General features: G+C 60.1%; 1 protein-coding gene across 4 annotated transcripts in view; it reads right to left on the reverse strand.

The window, feature by feature from the left end:
* The window catches only part of TNPO3 (transportin 3), a 115,341-nt gene that overhangs the window by 59,130 nt on the left and 38,705 nt on the right, over positions 1-17,506 (reverse strand). For all 4 annotated transcript variants that reach the window (XM_075599257.1, XM_075599258.1, XM_075599259.1 and 1 more), the window contains exons 5-6: positions 8,053-8,196; positions 7,166-7,341 (exon numbers count right to left, since the gene is read on the reverse strand). In XM_075599257.1, the coding sequence (XP_075455372.1) occupies positions 7,166-7,341; positions 8,053-8,196 (320 nt within the window). The remainder of the gene's footprint in view (positions 1-7,165; positions 7,342-8,052; positions 8,197-17,506) is intronic.

Consider the following 17,506-nt stretch of genomic DNA (forward strand, 5'->3'; position numbering starts at 1 on the left):
GGGGAGGGAAGAGAGATAGCGGGGAGCCTCATAGCAAGACGGGGGGAGGGAAGAGAGATAGCGGGGAGCCTCATAGCAAGACGGGGGGAGGGAAGAGAGATAGCGGGGAGCCTCATAGCAAGACGGGGGGAGGGAAGAGAGATAGCGCGGAGCCTCATAGCAAGACAGGGGGAGGGAAGAGAGATAGCGGGGAGCCTCATAGCAAGACGGGGGGAGGGAAGAGAGATAGCGGGGAGCCTCATAGCAAGACGGGGGGAGGGAAGAGAGATAGCGGGGAGCCTCATAGCAAGACGGGGGGAGGGAAGAGAGATAGCGGGGAGCCTCATAGCAAGACGGGGGGAGGGAAGAGAGATAGCGGGGAGCCTCATAGCAAGACGGGGGGAGGGAAGAGAGATAGCGGGGAGCCTCATAGCAAGACATGGGGGAGGGAAGAGAGATAGCGGGGAGCCTCATAGCAAGACGGGGGGAGGGAAGAGAGATAGCGGGGAGCCTCATAGCAAGACGGGGGGAGGGAAGAGAGATAGCGGGGAGCCTCATAGCAAGACGGGGGGAGGGAAGAGAGATAGCGGGGAGCCTCAGAGCAAGACATGGGGGAGGGAAGAGATAGCGGGGAGCCTCATAGCAAGACATGGGGGAGGGAAGAGAGATAGCGGGGAGCCTCATAGCAAGACGGGGGGAGGGAAGAGATAGCGGGGAGCCTCAGAGCAAGACGGGGGGAGGGAAGAGAGATAGCGGGGAGCCTCATAGCAAGACGGGGGGAGGGAAGAGAGATAGCGGGGAGCCTCAGAGCAAGACATGGGGGAGGGAAGAGAGATAGCGGGGAGCCTCATAGCAAGACGGGGGGAGGGAAAAGAGATAGCGGGGAGCCTCATAGCAAGACGGGGGGAGGGAAGAGAGATAGCGGGGAGCCTCATAGCAAGACGGGGGGAGGGAAGAGAGATAGCGGGGAGCCTCAGAGCAAGACGGGGGGAGGGAAGAGAGATAGCGGGGAGCCTCATAGCAAGACGGGGGGAGGGAAGAGATAGCGGGGAGCCTCATAGCAAGACGGGGGGAGGGAAGAGAGATAGCGGGGAGCCTCATAGCAAGACGGGGGGAGGGAAGAGAGATAGCGGGGAGCCTCAGAGCAAGACGGGGGGAGGGAAGAGAGATAGCGGGGAGCCTCATAGCAAGACGGGGGGAGGGAAGAGATAGCGGGGAGCCTCATAGCAAGACGGGGGGAGGGAAGAGATAGCGGGGAGCCTCATAGCAAGACGGGGGGAGGGAAGAGAGATAGCGGGGAGCCTCATAGCAAGACATGGGGGAGGGAAAAGAGATAGCGGGGAGCCTCATAGCAAGACGGGGGGAGGGAAGAGATAGCGGGGAGCCTCATAGCAAGACGGGGGGAGGGAAAAGAGATAGCGGGGAGCCTCATAGCAAGACGGGGGGAGGGAAGAGAGATAGCGGGGAGCCTCATAGCAAGACGGGGGGAGGGAAGAGAGATAGCGGGGAGCCTCAGAGCAAGACGGGGGGAGGGAAGAGAGATAGCGGGGAGCCTCATAGCAAGACGGGGGGAGGGAAGAGATAGCGGGGAGCCTCATAGCAAGACGGGGGGAGGGAAGAGAGATAGCGGGGAGCCTCATAGCAAGACGGGGGGAGGGAAGAGAGATAGCGGGGAGCCTCAGAGCAAGACGGGGGGAGGGAAGAGAGATAGCGGGGAGCCTCATAGCAAGACGGGGGGAGGGAAGAGAGATAGCGGGGAGCCTCATAGCAAGACATGGGGGAGGGAAGAGAGATAGCGGGGAGCCTCATAGCAAGACGGGGGGAGGGAAGAGAGATAGCGGGGAGCCTCAGAGCAAGACGGGGGGAGGGAAGAGAGATAGCGGGGAGCCTCATAGCAAGACATGGGGGAGGGAAGAGAAATAGCGGGGAGCATCATAGCAAGACGGGGGGAGGGAAGAGATAGCGGGGAGCCTCAGAGCAAGACGGGGGGAGGGAAGAGATAGCGGGGAGCCTCATAGCAAGACATGGGGGAGGGAAGAGATAGCGGGGAGCCTCATAGCAAGACGGGGGGAGGGAAGAGATAGCGGGGAGCCTCATAGCAAGACGGGGGGAGGGAAGAGAGATAGCGGGGAGCCTCATAGCAAGACGGGGGGAGGGAAGAGAGATAGCGGGGAGCCTCATAGCAAGACATGGGGGAGGGAAGAGAAATAGCGGGGAGCATCATAGCAAGACGGGGGGAGGGAAGAGATAGCGGGGAGCCTCATAGCAAGACGGGGGGAGGGAAGAGATAGCGGGGAGCCTCATAGCAAGACGGGGGGAGGGAAGAGAGATAGCGGGGAGCCTCAGAGCAAGACGGGGGGAGGGAAGAGAGATAGCGGGGAGCCTCATAGCAAGACGGGGGGAGGGAAGAGATAGCGGGGAGCCTCATAGCAAGACGGGGGGAGGGAAGAGAGATAGCGGGGAGCCTCATAGCAAGACGGGGGGAGGGAAGAGAGATAGCGGGGAGCCTCAGAGCAAGACGGGGGGAGGGAAGAGATAGCGGGGAGCCTCATAGCAAGACGGGGGGAGGGAAGAGAGATAGCGGGGAGCCTCATAGCAAGACGGGGGGAGGGAAGAGAGATAGCGGGGAGCCTCATAGCAAGACGGGGGGAGGGAAGAGATAGCGGGGAGCCTCATAGCAAGACGGGGGGAGGGAAGAGAGATAGCGGGGAGCCTCAGAGCAAGACGGGGGGAGGGAAGAGAGATAGCGGGGAGCCTCATAGCAAGACGGGGGGAGGGAAGAGATAGCGGGGAGCCTCAGAGCAAGACATGGGGGAGGGAAGAGATAGCGGGGAGCCTCATAGCAAGACGGGGGGAGGGAAGAGAGATAGCGGGGAGCCTCATAGCAAGACATGGGGGAGGGAAAAGAGATAGCGGGGAGCCTCATAGCAAGACGGGGGGAGGGAAGAGAGATAGCGGGGAGCCTCATAGCAAGACGGGGGGAGGGAAGAGAGATAGCGGGGAGCCTCATAGCAAGACATGGGGGAGGGAAGAGAGATAGCGGGGAGCCTCATAGCAAGACGGGGGGAGGGAAGAGAGATAGCGGGGAGCCTCATAGCAAGACGGGGGGAGGGAAGAGAGATAGCGGGGAGCATCATAGCAAGACATGGGGGAGGGAAGAGAGATAGCGGGGAGCCTCAGAGCAAGACATGGCGCGGACATGGCGCGGGGCGGTGTGGGGGAGATGTAAGCACGGGGGTTCGGCAGGACATGGCGTGCACGATTCGTAATGTGTAATAAGAGCCAGGCCCCGGCCCCCCCCTCACTGCCCTGTTATTACACACTATGCTCCAGCGGGACGTGTGCTTAGAGCCAGGCCCCAGACCCCCCCCCCCCCCTCACTGCCCTGTTATTACACATTATGCTGCAGCGGGACGTGTGCTTAGAGCCAGGCCCCGGCCCCCCCCCTCACTGCCCTGTTATTACACATTACGCTGCAGCGGGGAGTTTCTCTTTTCCCCATTGGCTGCTCCATCCTGCGGCGCATGCAGCTGGCAGGGTATGAATACAAACTAATACACAGGGCTTAGGGAAGCCCTGACTCAGCGCAGACCCCATGTGGGGGGAGGGGGGGAGGCACGGCTCTATCAGTAACACGCTTCTTCACCCCACACCCTCAGTGCCGCGCGGCGCCCTCCCATACAGAACGAACGGCCGTGTGCAGATCCGGTCTCTCCCAGGAATGTCACACTAACCCCACACAGTGCTGGGGAACGCCAGTCCCATTGTTACACGTCCTGTTTAACACGGTTTCTTCCACACTATCTCGTTCCCTCCCACAGCGGTTACCCGGACGTTGCCCCCATTCCCTGCCAAAGTCTACGGACATTTTATTACCGCTGCATCATCCTTCCCGTCCCGCCACCCGCCGCCGTCCCACCACCCGCTGCCGTCCCGCCACCGTCCCACCACCCGCTGCCGTCCCGCCACCCGCTGCCGTCCCGCCACCCGCTGCCGTCCCGCCACCGTCCCACCACCCGCTGCCGTCCCGCCACCCGCTGCCGTCCCGCCACCCACTGCCGTCCCGCCACCGTCCCACCACCCGCTGCCGTCCCGCCACCGTCCCACCACCCTCTTGCGTCCCGCCACCGTCCCACCACCCGCCGCCGTCCCGCCACCCGCTGCCGTCCCGCCACCGTCCCACCACCCGCTGCCGTCCCGCCACCGTCCCACCACCCGCCACCGTCCCACCACCCGCTGCCGTCCCACCACCGTCCCACCACCCGCTGCCGTCCCGCCACCGTCCCACCACCCGCTGCCGTCCCACCACCCGCTGCCGTCCCGCCACCGTCCCACCACCCGCTGCCGTCCCGCCACCGTCCCACCACCCGCTTGCGTCCCGCCACCGTCCCACCACCCGCCGCCCGCTGCCGTCCCGCCACCGTCCCACCACCCGCTGCCGTCCCGCCACCCGCTGCCGTCCCGCCACCGTCCCACCACCCGCTGCCGTCCCGCCACCGTCCCACCACCCGCCGCCGTCCCGCCACCGTCCCACCACCCGCCACCGTCCCACCACCGTCCCACCACCCGCTGCCGTCCCACCACCGTCCCACCACCCGCTGCCGTCCCGCCACCCGCTGCCGTCCCACCACCCACTGCCGTCCCGCCACCGTCCCACCACCCACTGCCGTCCCGCCACCGTCCCACCACCCGTCACACTGCGTGTGCAGATCCGGTCTCTCCCAGGAATGTCACACTAACCCCACACAGTGCTGGGGAACGCCAGTCCCATTGTTACACGTCCTGTTTAACACGGTTTCTTCCACACTATCTCGTTCCCTCCCACAGCGGTTACCCGGACGTTGCCCCCATTCCCTGCCAAAGTCTACGGACATTTTATTACCGCTGCATCATCCTTCCCGTCCCGCCACCCGCCGCCGTCCCACCACCCGCTGCCGTCCCGCCACCGTCCCACCACCCGCTGCCGTCCCGCCACCCGCTGCCGTCCCGCCACCCGCTGCCGTCCCGCCACCGTCCCACCACCCGCTGCCGTCCCGCCACCGTCCCACCACCCGCTGCCGTCCCGCCACCCGCTGCCGTCCCGCCACCCGCTGACGTCCCTCCACCGTCCCACCACCCGCTGCCGTCCCGCCACCGTCCCACCACCCGCTGCCGTCCCGCCACCGTCCCACCACCCGCTGCCGTCCCGCCACCCGCTGCCGTCCCGCCACCCGCTGCCGTCCCGCCACCCGCTGCCGTCCCGCCACCCGCTGCCGTCCCGCCGCCGTCCCACCACCCGCTGCCGTCCCGCCACCGTCCCACCACCCGCTGCCGTCCCGCCACCCGCTGCCGTCCCGCCACCGTCCCACCACCCGCTGCCGTCCCGCCACCGTCCCACCACCCGCTGCCGTCCCGCCACCCGCTGCCGTCCCGCCACCCGCTGACGTCCCGCCACCCGCTGACGTCCCGCCACCGTCCCACCACCCGCTGCCGTCCCACCACCCGCTGCCGTCCCGCCACCGTCCCACCACCCGCTGCCGTCCCGCCACCCGCTGCCGTCCCGCCACCCGCTGCCGTCCCGCCACCGTCCCACCACCCGCTGCCGTCCCGCCACCGTCCCACCACCCGCTGCCGTCCCACCACCCGCTGCCGTCCCACCACCCGCTGCCGTCCCACCACCCGCTGCCGTCCCACCGCGCCACCTTCGCACCGTCTCTTAGTATTGATGGCGTCCCATGTTGCTGCCCAGAGAGCGTGGCCCTGTTACTGGTGGCGCTGGGACTTGCCCGCGGGTTACCCTCCCGCTCGCTGCGGTCTGTGCCCTCTCGTATACAGGACATGAAAAGCATTTGCCCGGCCATTAACCCTTAGCTGGCGAGAGCCCTCAAAAGGGAGGCTGGAGTAACAAGTACAGAAAGGCGCGCACCGCGGCGGCTGGAGTAACAAGTACCGAGCGGCGCGCACCGCGGCGGCGGCTGGAAAAGTCGCACCCGGCACCGCTATGTGTTACGCGCCACAATCAGGGCACAACTGCAGCTGTGACTGGAAGAGATGCGAGGTCTGTCGCAAAGACGGCAAATCGTGCGCAATGAAGAGCGCGGCGGTGGGGGGGGGGGGGGGAGAAGGTGGGAGCAGGGGAATGGCGGGGGAGGGGGAGAAGGTGGGAGCAGGGGAATGGCGGGGGAGGGGGAGAAGGTGGGAGCAGGGGAATGGCGGGGGGGAGGTGGGAGCAGGGGAATGGCGGTGGAGAAGGTGGGAGCAGGGGAATGGCGGGGGAGGGGGAGAAGGTGGGAGCAGGGGAATGGCGGGGGAGGGGGAGAAGGTGGGAGCAGGGGAATGGCGGGGGAGGGGGAGAAGGTGGGAGCAGGGGAATGGCGGGGGAGGGGGAGAAGGTGGGAGCAGGGGGAATGGGAGAAAGGAGGCGGGGAGAAGGTGGGAGCAGGGGAATGGCGGGGGGAGAAGGTGGGAGCAGGGGAATGGCGGGGGAGGGGGGAGAAGGTGGGAGCAGGGGAATGGCGGGGGAGGGGGGAGAAGGTGGGAGCAGGGGAATGGCGGGGGAGGGGGGAGAAGGTGGGAGCAGGGGAATGGCGGGGGGAGAAGGTGGGAGCAGGGGAATGGCGGGGGAGGGGGAGAAGGTGGGAGCAGGGGAATGGCGGGGGAGGGGGAGAAGGTGGGAGCAGGGGAATGGCGGGGGAGGGGGAGAAGGTGGGAGCAGGGGAATGGCGGGGGGAGAAGGTGGGAGCAGGGGAGTGGCGGGGGGGGAGAAGGTGGGAGTAGGGGAATGGCGGGGGGAGAAGGTGGGAGCAGGGGAATGGCGGGGGAGGGGGAGAAGGTGGGAGCAGGGGAATGGGAGAGAGGAGGCGGGGAGAAGTCCATTTGTACATTTCCCAATCTCACTTCACTCCGTGTCACTGGGTTAGCAAAATATTGCACTGGCCTCAAGCATTTAGGCCAGGCGGCTCAAGACCCCCTCCTCCCTCCTCAAACAGGTCAAGTTTTCAGGATATCCCTGCTTCAGCACAGGTGGTTCAGTGAAAGACTGAGCAACGGATTGAGCCCCCTGTGCTGAAGCAGGGATATCCTGAAAACCTGACCAGTTTTTGGGGGGTGAAGGGGGCCCTGAGGACGGGAGCCGAGAACTTCTCACTGACTGAAGGGGTTAAGTGAAATGGAGAGAGTAGTGCGATACCCCCATCCTGTATCTTACTTGTCCAGGTCCTCTCGGGCCACCGCCATGTGGTACGCGGACTCCAGGGTCAGCACCCCCTGGAACAGCTGCGTCCCGAGGTGCAGGTTACTCTCCACGTTCTCCATGGCGTAGAGCGCGGAGCAGACGCAGTCGGACGCGGCTTCGTGCAGGTTGGAGGACGTCTGGTCCCGCTGCTGCCGGGGAAAAATAGAGATAAAACCGTGATCAGTCAAACTCTTACAATACAACGTTCAGTCACTTCCCCCTCGTAGTCTCACCGCGGGAACACAACTCCCTGCTTTGGAGAATAATTTCTGCAAAACGTTTTCTCCTGGGCTTATTAAAGATGGCCGTGATGAATTTTCTAAAAACTGCTATATTACTCTGCCTAACCGATTGATGTTCAATACGAATTAATAGCAGCTGTGGAAACACACACACACACACACACACACACACACACACACACACACACAAGGTAACGGGGCAGTGAAGATAAGAAAGCTTCCCGCCACTCGTTATACAACCAAACCCTGCAGATTACACACAGTGAGGACTGCACAGGCGGGGGACCAGCGCTCGGCGGGGGACCAGCCCACCAGCACTCAGCGGGACCACCAGCACTCAGCGGGACCACCAGCACTCAGCGGGACCACCAGCACTCAGCGGGACCACCAGCACTCAGCGGGACCACCAGCACTCAGCGGGACCACCAGCACTCAGCGGGACCACCAGCACTCAGCGGGACCACCAGCACTCAGCGGGACCACCAGCACTCAGCGGGACCACCAGCACTCAGCGGGACCACCAGCACTCAGCGGGACCACCAGCACTCAGCGGGACCACCAGCACTCAGCGGGACAGCTTATTTATATACACAGAAGTACGCGAGCGGCTGTACTCACCAGCACCTGGAAGAGGAGGAGGAGAAGGCGGTTGTTGGCCATGAAGTTGCTGTCCAGGACTCCGAGGTTGAACCAGCTCCCCAAGCAGCGGAAAGTCTTGATCAGCATCTTCTCATTGTCCCCGGTTTTCTCCACGCAGGTCATCTGAGGCAGGGAGAGAAGGTGGGACCATAAGAAGAGCGCAGGGACCTGCGGAGAGTAATGTGATCCCCGAGTATCACGTCATCTGAGGCAGGGAGAGAAGGCGAGACCACGATAAGAGCTCAGCAACCTGCGGAGAGTAATGTGATCCCCAAGTACTGAGTATCAGGTCATCTGATGCAGGGAGAGAAGGTGAGACCATGAGAAGAGCGCAGGGACCTGCGGAGAGTAATGTGATACCCAAGTACTGAGTATCACGTCATCTGAGGCAGGGAGAGAAGGTGAGACCATGAGAAGAGCGCAGGGACCTGCGGAGAGTAATGTGATACCCAAGTACTGAGTATCAGGTCATCTGAGGCAGGGAGAGAAGGCGAGACCATGAGAAGAGCGCAGCGACCTGCGGAGAGTAATGTGATCCCCGAGTATCACGTCATCTGAGGCAGGGAGAGAAGGTGGGACCATGACAAGAGCGCAGCGACCTACGGAGAGTAATGTGATACCCAAGTACTGAGTATCAGGTCATCTGAGGCAGGGAGAGAAGGTGAGACCATGAGAAGAGCGCAGCGACCTGCGGAGAGTAATGTGATGCCCGAGTATCACGTCATCTGAGGCAGGGAGAGAAGGCGAGACCATGAGAAGAGCGCAGGGACCTGCGGAGAGTAATGTGACCCGAGTATCACGTCATCTGAGGCAGGGAGAGAAGGCGAGACCATGAGAAGAGCGCAGGGACCTGCGGAGATTAATGTGATCCCCGAGTATCACGTCATCTGAGGCAGGGAGAGAAGGTGGGACCACGATAAGAGCTCAGCGACCTGCGGAGAGTAATCTGATACCCAAGTACTGAGTATCAGGTCATCTGATGCAGGGAGAGAAGGTGAGACCATGAGAAGAGCGCAGGGACCTGCGGAGAGTAATGTGATACCCAAGTACTGAGTATCACGTCATCTGAGGCAGGGAGAGAAGGCGAGACCATGAGAAGAGTGCAGCGACCTGCGGAGAGTAATGTGATCCCCGAGTATCACGTCATCTGAGGCAGGGAGAGAAGGTGGGACCATGAGAAGAGCGCAGGGACCTGCGGAGGGTAATGTGACCCGAGAATCACGTCATCTGAGGCAGGTAGAGAAGGTGAGACCATGAGAAGAGCGCAGGGACCTGCGGAGAGTAATGTGACCCGAGTATCACGTCATCTGAGGCAGGGAGAGAAGGTGGGACCACGAGAAGAGCGCAGCGCCCTGCGGAGAGTAATGTGATACCCAAGTACTGAGTATCAGGTCATCTGAGGCAGGGAGAGAAGGTGAGACCATGAGAAGAGCGCAGGGACCTGCGGAGAGTAATGTGATACCCAAGTACTGAGTATCAGGTCATCTGAGGCAGGGAGAGAAGGTGGGACCATGAGAAGAGGGCAGTGTAACTCCCGTGTTTGCCTGTACAGTAAGTGTAACTCCCGTGTTTGCCTGTGCAGGAAGTGTAACCCCCGTGTTTGCCTGTACAGGAAGTGTAACCCCCGTGTTTGCCTGTGCAGGAAGTGTAACTCCCGTGTTTGCCTGTACAGGAAGTGTAACTCCCATGTTTGCCTGTACAGGAAGTGTAACTCCCGTGTTTGCCTGTACAGGAAGTGTAACTCCCGTGTTTGCCTGTACAGGAAGTGTAACTCCCGTGTTTGCCTGTACAGGAAGTGTAACGCCCGTGTTTGCCTGTACAGGAAGTGTAACGCCCGTGTTTGCCTGTACAGGAAGTGTAACTCCCGTGTTTGCCTGTACAGGAAGGGTAACTCCCGTGTTTGCCTGTACAGGAAGTGTAACTCCCGTGTTTGCCTGTACAGGAAGTGTAACTCCCGTGTTTGCCTGTACAGGAAGTGTAACTCCCGTGTTTGCCTGTACAGGAAGTGCAACTCCCGTGTTTGCCTGTACAGGAAGTGTAACTCCCGTGTTTGCCTGTACAGGAAGTGTAACTCCCGTGTTTGCCTGTACAGGAAGTGTAACTCCCGTGTTTGCCTGTACAGGAAGTGTAACTCCCGTGTTTGCCTGTACAGGAAGTGTAACTCCCGTGTTTGCCTGTACAGGAAGTGTAACTCCCGTGTTTGCCTGTACAGGAAGTGTAACTCCCGTGTTTGCCTGTACAGGAAGTGTAACTCCCGTGTTTGCCTGTACAGGAAGTGTAACTCCCGTGTTTGCCTGTACAGGAAGTGTAACTCCCGTGTTTGCCTGTACAGGAAGTGTAACTCCCGTGTTTGCCTGTACAGGAAGTGTAACTCCCGTGTTTGCCTGTACAGGAAGTGTAACTCCCGTGTTTGCCTGTACAGGAAGTGTAACTCCCGTGTTTGCCTGTACAGGAAGTGTAACTCCCGTGTTTGCCTGTACAGGAAGGGTATGTTTGGATCTTGTTCGCTGCTTTTTTAATTTTATTTATTGTTGTTTAATGATAAAAATCCTGATATTCTTAATATAGCGCCATTTTAACCTCCTGGGACACTTAGTATTTGAAACAAAATAAAAACAATGGTGGGAAGGAGGAGATCTCGCGGAGGAAGAAAATAACATGCAGAGACAGATCACAGGATCACAGGATCGCAGGATCGCTGTAATAGGGTCCAGTCTGTAAAATGAACTAACCCTATCACCCTTCCAGCAAATTCCCAAAATGTAAATATCTAAATATGAAAAGATCAACAAAAAGCCACTAAACCTGACCACAGCTCTGCCACGGCCCACAGAGAGGAGGTCCCACCCACACCTTTCCCACGGCCCACAGAAAGGAGGTCCCACCCACACCTCTGCCACGTCCAGCGGAGAGGAGGTGCTACCCACACCTCTCCCACGGCCCGCGGAGAGGTGCCACCCACAGCTCTGCCACGGCCAGCGGAGTGGAGGTGCCACCCACACCTCTGCCACGGCCCACAGAGAGGAGGTGCCACCCACACCTCTGCCACGGCCCACAGAGAGGAGGTCCCACCCACACCTCTGCCACGTCCAGCGGAGAGGAGGTCCCACCCACACCTATCCCACGGCCCACAGACAGGAGGTCCCACCCACACCTCTGCCACGTCCAGCGGAGAGGAGGTGCTACCCACACCTCTCCCACGGCCCGCGGAGAGGTGCCACCCACACCTCTGCCACGGCCCACAGAGAGGAGGTCCCACCCACACCTCTGCCACGTCCAGCGGAGAGGAGGTGCTACCCACACCTCTCCCACGGCCCGCGGAGAGGTGCCACCCACAGCTCTGCCACGGCCCGCGGAGAGGTGCCACCCACAGCTCTGCCACGGCCAGCGGAGTGGAGGTGCCACCCACACCTCTGCCACGGCCCACAGAGAGGAGGTCCCACCCACACCTCTGCCACGTCCAGCGGAGAGGAGGTGCTACCCACACCTCTCCCACGGCCCGCGGAGAGGTGCCACCCACAGCTCTGCCACGGCCCGCGGAGAGGTGCCACCCACACCTCTGCCACGTCCAGCGGAGTGGAGGTGCTACCCACACCTCTCCCACGGCCCGCGGAGAGGTGCCACCCACAGCTCTGCCACGGCCCGCGGAGAGGTGCCACCCACAGCTCTGCCACGGCCAGCGGAGTGGAGGTGCTACCCACACCTCTCCCACGGCCCGCGGAGGGAGGTGCCACCCACAGCTCTGCCACGGCCAGCGGAGAGAAGGTGCTACCCACACCTCTGCCACGTCCAGCGGAGTGGAGGTGCTACCCACACCTCTCCCACGGCCAGCGGAGTGGAGGTGCCACCCCCAGCTCTGCCACGGCCAGCGGAGAGAAGTGACAGGTGAGGGGGAGAGCTTGGGATGTTCCTTTAAAGTTCCGTGCGTGAGCAATCTGACCAATCAGGTGGGAGCAGAGCATGGCTTGCTTTGTGTCCGATTGGTTAATGCAATAGACGTGGTGAGAACAGGTTGCCTCACCCTCCTCGCCCCACACAGGGAGGAGGATGGAAGCGCAGAGTAAACAGATGACGGCTGCCTCAGGAATCCCCAACACCTCTGAGTCAGGGAGGCAGCCGTCTGCATGAGACATTGTGCTCACATCAGCAGCTCCCACTGCCCAGAGGGCAGGGAGGGGCTCACAGGCTGCCCTGCAGAGAGAGAGCAGGGAGAGGGGGCTCACATACTGCCTCGCAGAGAGAGAGCAGGGAGAGGGGGCTCACAGGCTGCCCTGCAGAGAGGGAGAGGGCAGGGAGGGGCTCACAGGCTGCCCTGCAGAGAGAGAGCAGGGAGAGGGGGCTCACAGGCTGCCCTGCAGAGAGAGAGCAGGCAGAGGGGGCTCACAGGCTGCCCTGCAGAGAGGGAGAGGGCAGGGAGGGGCTCACAGGCTGCCCTGCAGAGAGGGAGAGGGCAGGGAGGGGCTCACAGGCTGCCCTGCAGAAAGGGAGAGAGCAGGGAGAGGGGGCTCACAGGCTGCCCTGCAGAAAGGGAGAGAGCAGGGAGAGGGGGCTCACAGGCTGCCCTGCAGAGAGGGCAGGGAGGGGCTCACAGGCTGCCCTGCAGAGAAAGCAGGGTGAGGGGGCTCACAGGCTGCCCTGCAGAGAGAGCAGGGTGAGGGGGCTCACAGGCTGCCCTGCAGAGAAAGCAGGGTGAGGGGGCTCACAGGCTGCCCTGCAGAGAGAGATAGCAGGGAGAGGGGGCTCACAGGCTGCCCTGCAGAGAGAGCGCAGGGAGAGGGAGCTCACAGGCTGCCCTGCAGAGAGAGCGCAGGGAGAGGGGGCTCACAGGCTGCCCTGCAGAGAGAGCGAGCGCAGGGAGAGGGGGCTCACAGGCTGCCCTGCAGAGAGAGAGAGCAGGGAGAGGGGGCTCACAGGCTGCCCTGCAGAGAGAGCGCAGGGAGAGGGAGCTCACAGGCTGCCCTGCAGAGAGAGCGCAGGGAGAGGGGGCTCACAGGCTGCCCTGCAGAGAGAGATAGCAGGGAGAGGGGGGCTCACAGGCTGCCCTGCAGAGAAAGCAGGGTGAGGGGGCTCACAGGCTGCCCTGCAGAGAGAGCAGGGTGAGGGGGCTCACAGGCTGCCCTGCAGAGAAAGCAGGGTGAGGGGGCTCACAGGCTGCCCTGCAGAGAGAGATAGCAGGGAGAGGGGGCTCACAGGCTGCCCTGCAGAGAGAGCGCAGGGAGAGGGAGCTCACAGGCTGCCCTGCAGAGAGAGCGCAGGGAGAGGGGGCTCACAGGCTGCCCTGCAGAGAGAGCGAGCGCAGGGAGAGGGGGCTCACAGGCTGCCCTGCAGAGAGAGAGAGCAGGGAGAGGGGGCTCACAGGCTGCCCTGCAGAGAGAGCGCAGGGAGAGGGAGCTCACAGGCTGCCCTGCAGAGAGAGCGCAGGGAGAGGGGGCTCACAGGCTGCCCTGCAGAGAGAGATAGCAGGGAGAGGGGGGCTCACAGGCTGCCCTGCAGAGAGAGCGAGCGCAGGGAGAGGGGGCTCACAGGCTGCCCTGCAGAGAGCGCAGGGAGAGGGGGCTCCCAGGCTGCCCTGCAGAGAGAGGAGGGAGAGGGGGCTCCCAGGCTGCCCTGCAGAGAGAGCGCAGGGAGAGGGGGCTCACAGGCTGCCCTGCAGAGAGAGCGCAGGGAGAGGGGGCTCACATACTGCCTCGCAGAGAGCAGGGAGAGGGGGCTCACAGGCTGCCCTGCAGAGAGAGCACAGGGAGAGGGGGCTCACAGGCTGCCCTGCAGAGAGAGAGAGGAGGGAGAGGGGGCTCACATACTGCCTCGCAGAGAGCAGGGAGAGGGGGCTCACAGGCTGCCCTGCAGAGAGAGAGGAGGGAGAGGGGGCTCACAGGCTGCCCTGCAGAGAGAGAGAGCGCAGGGAGAGGGGGCTCACAGGCTGCCCTGCAGAGAGAGAGAGGAGGGAGAGGGGGCTCACAGGCTGCCCTGCAGAGAGAGTGCAGGGAGAGGGGGCTCACAGGCTGCCCTGCAGAGAGAGTGCAGGGAGAGGGGGCTCACAGGCTGCCCTGCAGAGAGGAGGGAGAGGGGGCTCACAGGCTGCCCTGCAGAGAGAGTGCAGGGAGAGGGGGCTCACAGGCTGCCCTGCAGAGAGGAGGGAGAGGGGGCTCACAGGCTGCCCTGCAGAGAGGAGGGAGAGGGGGCTCACAGGCTGCCCTGCAGAGAGGAGGGAGAGGGGGCTCACAGGCTGCCCTGCAGAGAGGAGGGAGAGGGGGCTCACAGGCTGCCCTGCAGAGAGGAGGGAGAGGGGGCTCACAGGCTGCCCTGCAGAGAGGAGGGAGAGGGGGCTCACAGGCTGCCCTGCAGAGAGGGAGGAGAGGGGGCTCACATGCTGCCCTGCAGAGAGGAGGGAGAGGGGGCTCACAGGCTGCCCTGCAGAGAGGAGGGGGAGGGGGCTCACAGGCTGCCCTGCAGAGAGGAGGGAGAGGGGGCTCACAGGCTGCCCTGCAGAGAGGGAGGAGAGGGGGCTCACAGGCTGCCCTGCATATAGAGGAGGGAGGGGACTGGTGCAGCCTATCGCCTTGGGTGTCTCCTTGAGAGCTACAGGGGACTAGGCGTTGGGTAGGTTTTTAGACCCTGTCTGTTCTCCACTAACATATTGGGGTACGCCCCTGTACCACCCCCCCCCATCCCTATGTTGGGCGGGGGGGTTACATTGTAATGTGCTATAAATTGGATATATTGAAGAATTTCTTCTAAAACATACAGTTTTGTGGAGAAAAAAAAAAAGAAAGCGCACCCTCTTTGAATTCCATGGTTTTACATATCAGGGCATAATAACAATCATCTGTTCCTTAGCAGGTCTAAAAATTAGGTAAATACAACCTCAGATGAACAACAACACATGACATATTACACCGTGTCATGACTTATTTAACAAAAATAAAGCCAAAATGGAGAAGCGATGTGTGAAAAACTAAGTACACCCTTACTGCTTCCATAGGAATTAAGATGCTACGTAGCAGACAGGTGCTGCTAATCAATGCCCTTGATTAATGATCATCAGCAAGTGTGACCACCTCTATAAAAGCCGAAGTTTTAGCAGTTTGCTGGTCTGGAGCATTCAAGTGTGTGTTAACACAATGCCAAGGAGGAAAGACATCAGCAATGATCTTAGAGAAGCAATTGTTGCTGCAAATCAATCTGGTAAGGGTTATAAGGCCATTTCCAAACCATTTAAAGTCCATCATTCTACAGGGAGAAAGATTATTCAAAAGTGGAAAACATTCAAGACAGTTGCCAATCTTCACATCACATCGATGACCCCTCTCTCCCTTGGGCTTCCCGCTTTCTTTCTCTAACCTCTTCTTTTGGCCTTCAACAGTGGACGGCAGCCAGCACCCACAAGGATGGCCACTACTTAGACCTGGTTTTCACTAAAAACTTCTCTCTCTCTGATTTCTCCATTTCCCCTTTTCCTCTCTCTGACCATCACCTCGTCTCATTTTCTCTCTCTCGCTTCTCTCCATCTCCATCTCCATCTCCATCTCGCCCTCGTTTTTGCAGAAACCTGCGCTCTATTAACCTCCCAGCTCTTGATTCCACTTTACGCTCCTCCCTCTCCTCTCTCAGTTCTGCTTCAGACCCTGACAACCTGGTCAGGAACTACAACTCTGCCTTATCTTCCTTTCTTGATCTTCATGCCCCACTTTCTCTCTGCCGTCCTCGCCCTTCTAACCCCAGACCCTGGCTAAACTCCCACACACGCATGCTGCGTTCCTCCACTCGTTCCTCTGAACGCCTCTGGAGGAAATCTCATACGCTCGCAGACTTCATTCACTACAAATTTATGCTATCCTGTTTCAACTCTGCCCTCTTTCAGGCTAAACAAACCTACTTTTCATCACTAATCAACACACACAAGTCTAACCCACGCCGTCTCTTTTCTGTCTTTGACTCTCTACTCAGACCACCCTCAGCTGCCTCCTCTTCTTCCTCCATCTCACCTCAGGACTTTGCTGACTTTTTAAAGAAAAAGGTGGAGTCCATACGGCAGAACATCCCATCTGTTGCCTCCTCCCATCCCACAATGCTTCCCAACTCTCCTCCTGTCTTTCTTGACTCTTTTTCTGCTATCTCGGAGGCGGATGTATCACTGCTGATCTCCTCTTCTCCCTCTACCACTTGCCCTCTTGATCCCATTCCCTCCCATCTCCTAAAACCTCTTGCTCCTTCTATAATCCCTATGCTCACACAGATCTTTAACTCTTCCCTCTACTCTGGTACCTTTCCTTCATCCTTCAAGCATGCAACCGTTATACCATTACTCAAAAACAGCAAGCTTGACCCTACCTGTCCTTCTAACTATCGACCTGTCTCCCTCCTGCCTTTTGCCTCCAAACTCCTTGAACGTCTTGTATTCTCTCGATTGCTACACTTTCTCAACACCTATTCTGTACTAGACCCTCTACAATCTGGCTTCCGCACTGCTCACTCTACTGAAACAGCCCTCACTAAAATAACTGACGACCTCCACACTGCCAAAGACAGAGGTCATTACACTCTGCTCATATTACTCGACCTCTCTGCAGCATTCGACACCGTGGACCACCCTCTTCTCCTTCACATTCTCCATACTCTTGGTATTCGGAACAAAGCTTTATCCTGGATCTCCTCTTACCTCTCCCAACGCACCTTCAGTGTCTCTTTTGCTAACACCTCCTCCTCCTCTATTGATCTCTCTGTGGGGGTACCCCAGGGCTCTGTTCTTGGACCCCTTCTCTTTTCTCTCTACACACTCTCTCTAGGTGACCTAATCACATCTTTTGAGTTTAAATATCACCTCTATGCTGACGACACACAAATTTACCTTTCAACCCCTGACCTTACACCTGCTATACAGACCAAAGTTTCTGAATGCCTCTCTGGAATATCATCCTGGATGGCCATCCGCCGACTGAAACTTAACATGGCAAAAACAGAGCTCCTTATACTACCTCCCAAACCTGGCCCTACTACATCCTTCCACATTGCTATTGGAAATACGATCATTCACCCAGTAGCCCAAGCACGCTGCCTAGGGGTCACACTTGATTCCTCTCTCTCATTCTCCTCTCATATTCAAAACGTTTCTAAAACTTGTCGCTTTTTCCTCCGCAATATCACAAAGATACGCCCTTTCCTCTGTTACTCAACTGCCAAAACTCTGACTCAGGCCCTCATTCTCTCACGTCTCGATTACTGCAACCTCCTGCTGTCCGGCCTTCCTACCTCTCACCTGTCTCCCCTACAATCTATCCTAAACACTGCTGCCAGAATCACTCTACTCTTTCCTAGATCTGTCTCAGCATCTCCCCTCATGAAATCCCTCTCCTGGCTTCCGATTAAATCGCGTATCTCACACTCAATTCTACTGCTCACTTTTAAAGCTTTACATTCTTCTGCCCCTCATTAC

The sequence above is a fragment of the Ascaphus truei genome, chromosome 5, assembly GCF_040206685.1.
Source record: "Ascaphus truei isolate aAscTru1 chromosome 5, aAscTru1.hap1, whole genome shotgun sequence".
Classification (NCBI taxonomy): Eukaryota; Metazoa; Chordata; class Amphibia; order Anura; family Ascaphidae; genus Ascaphus; species Ascaphus truei.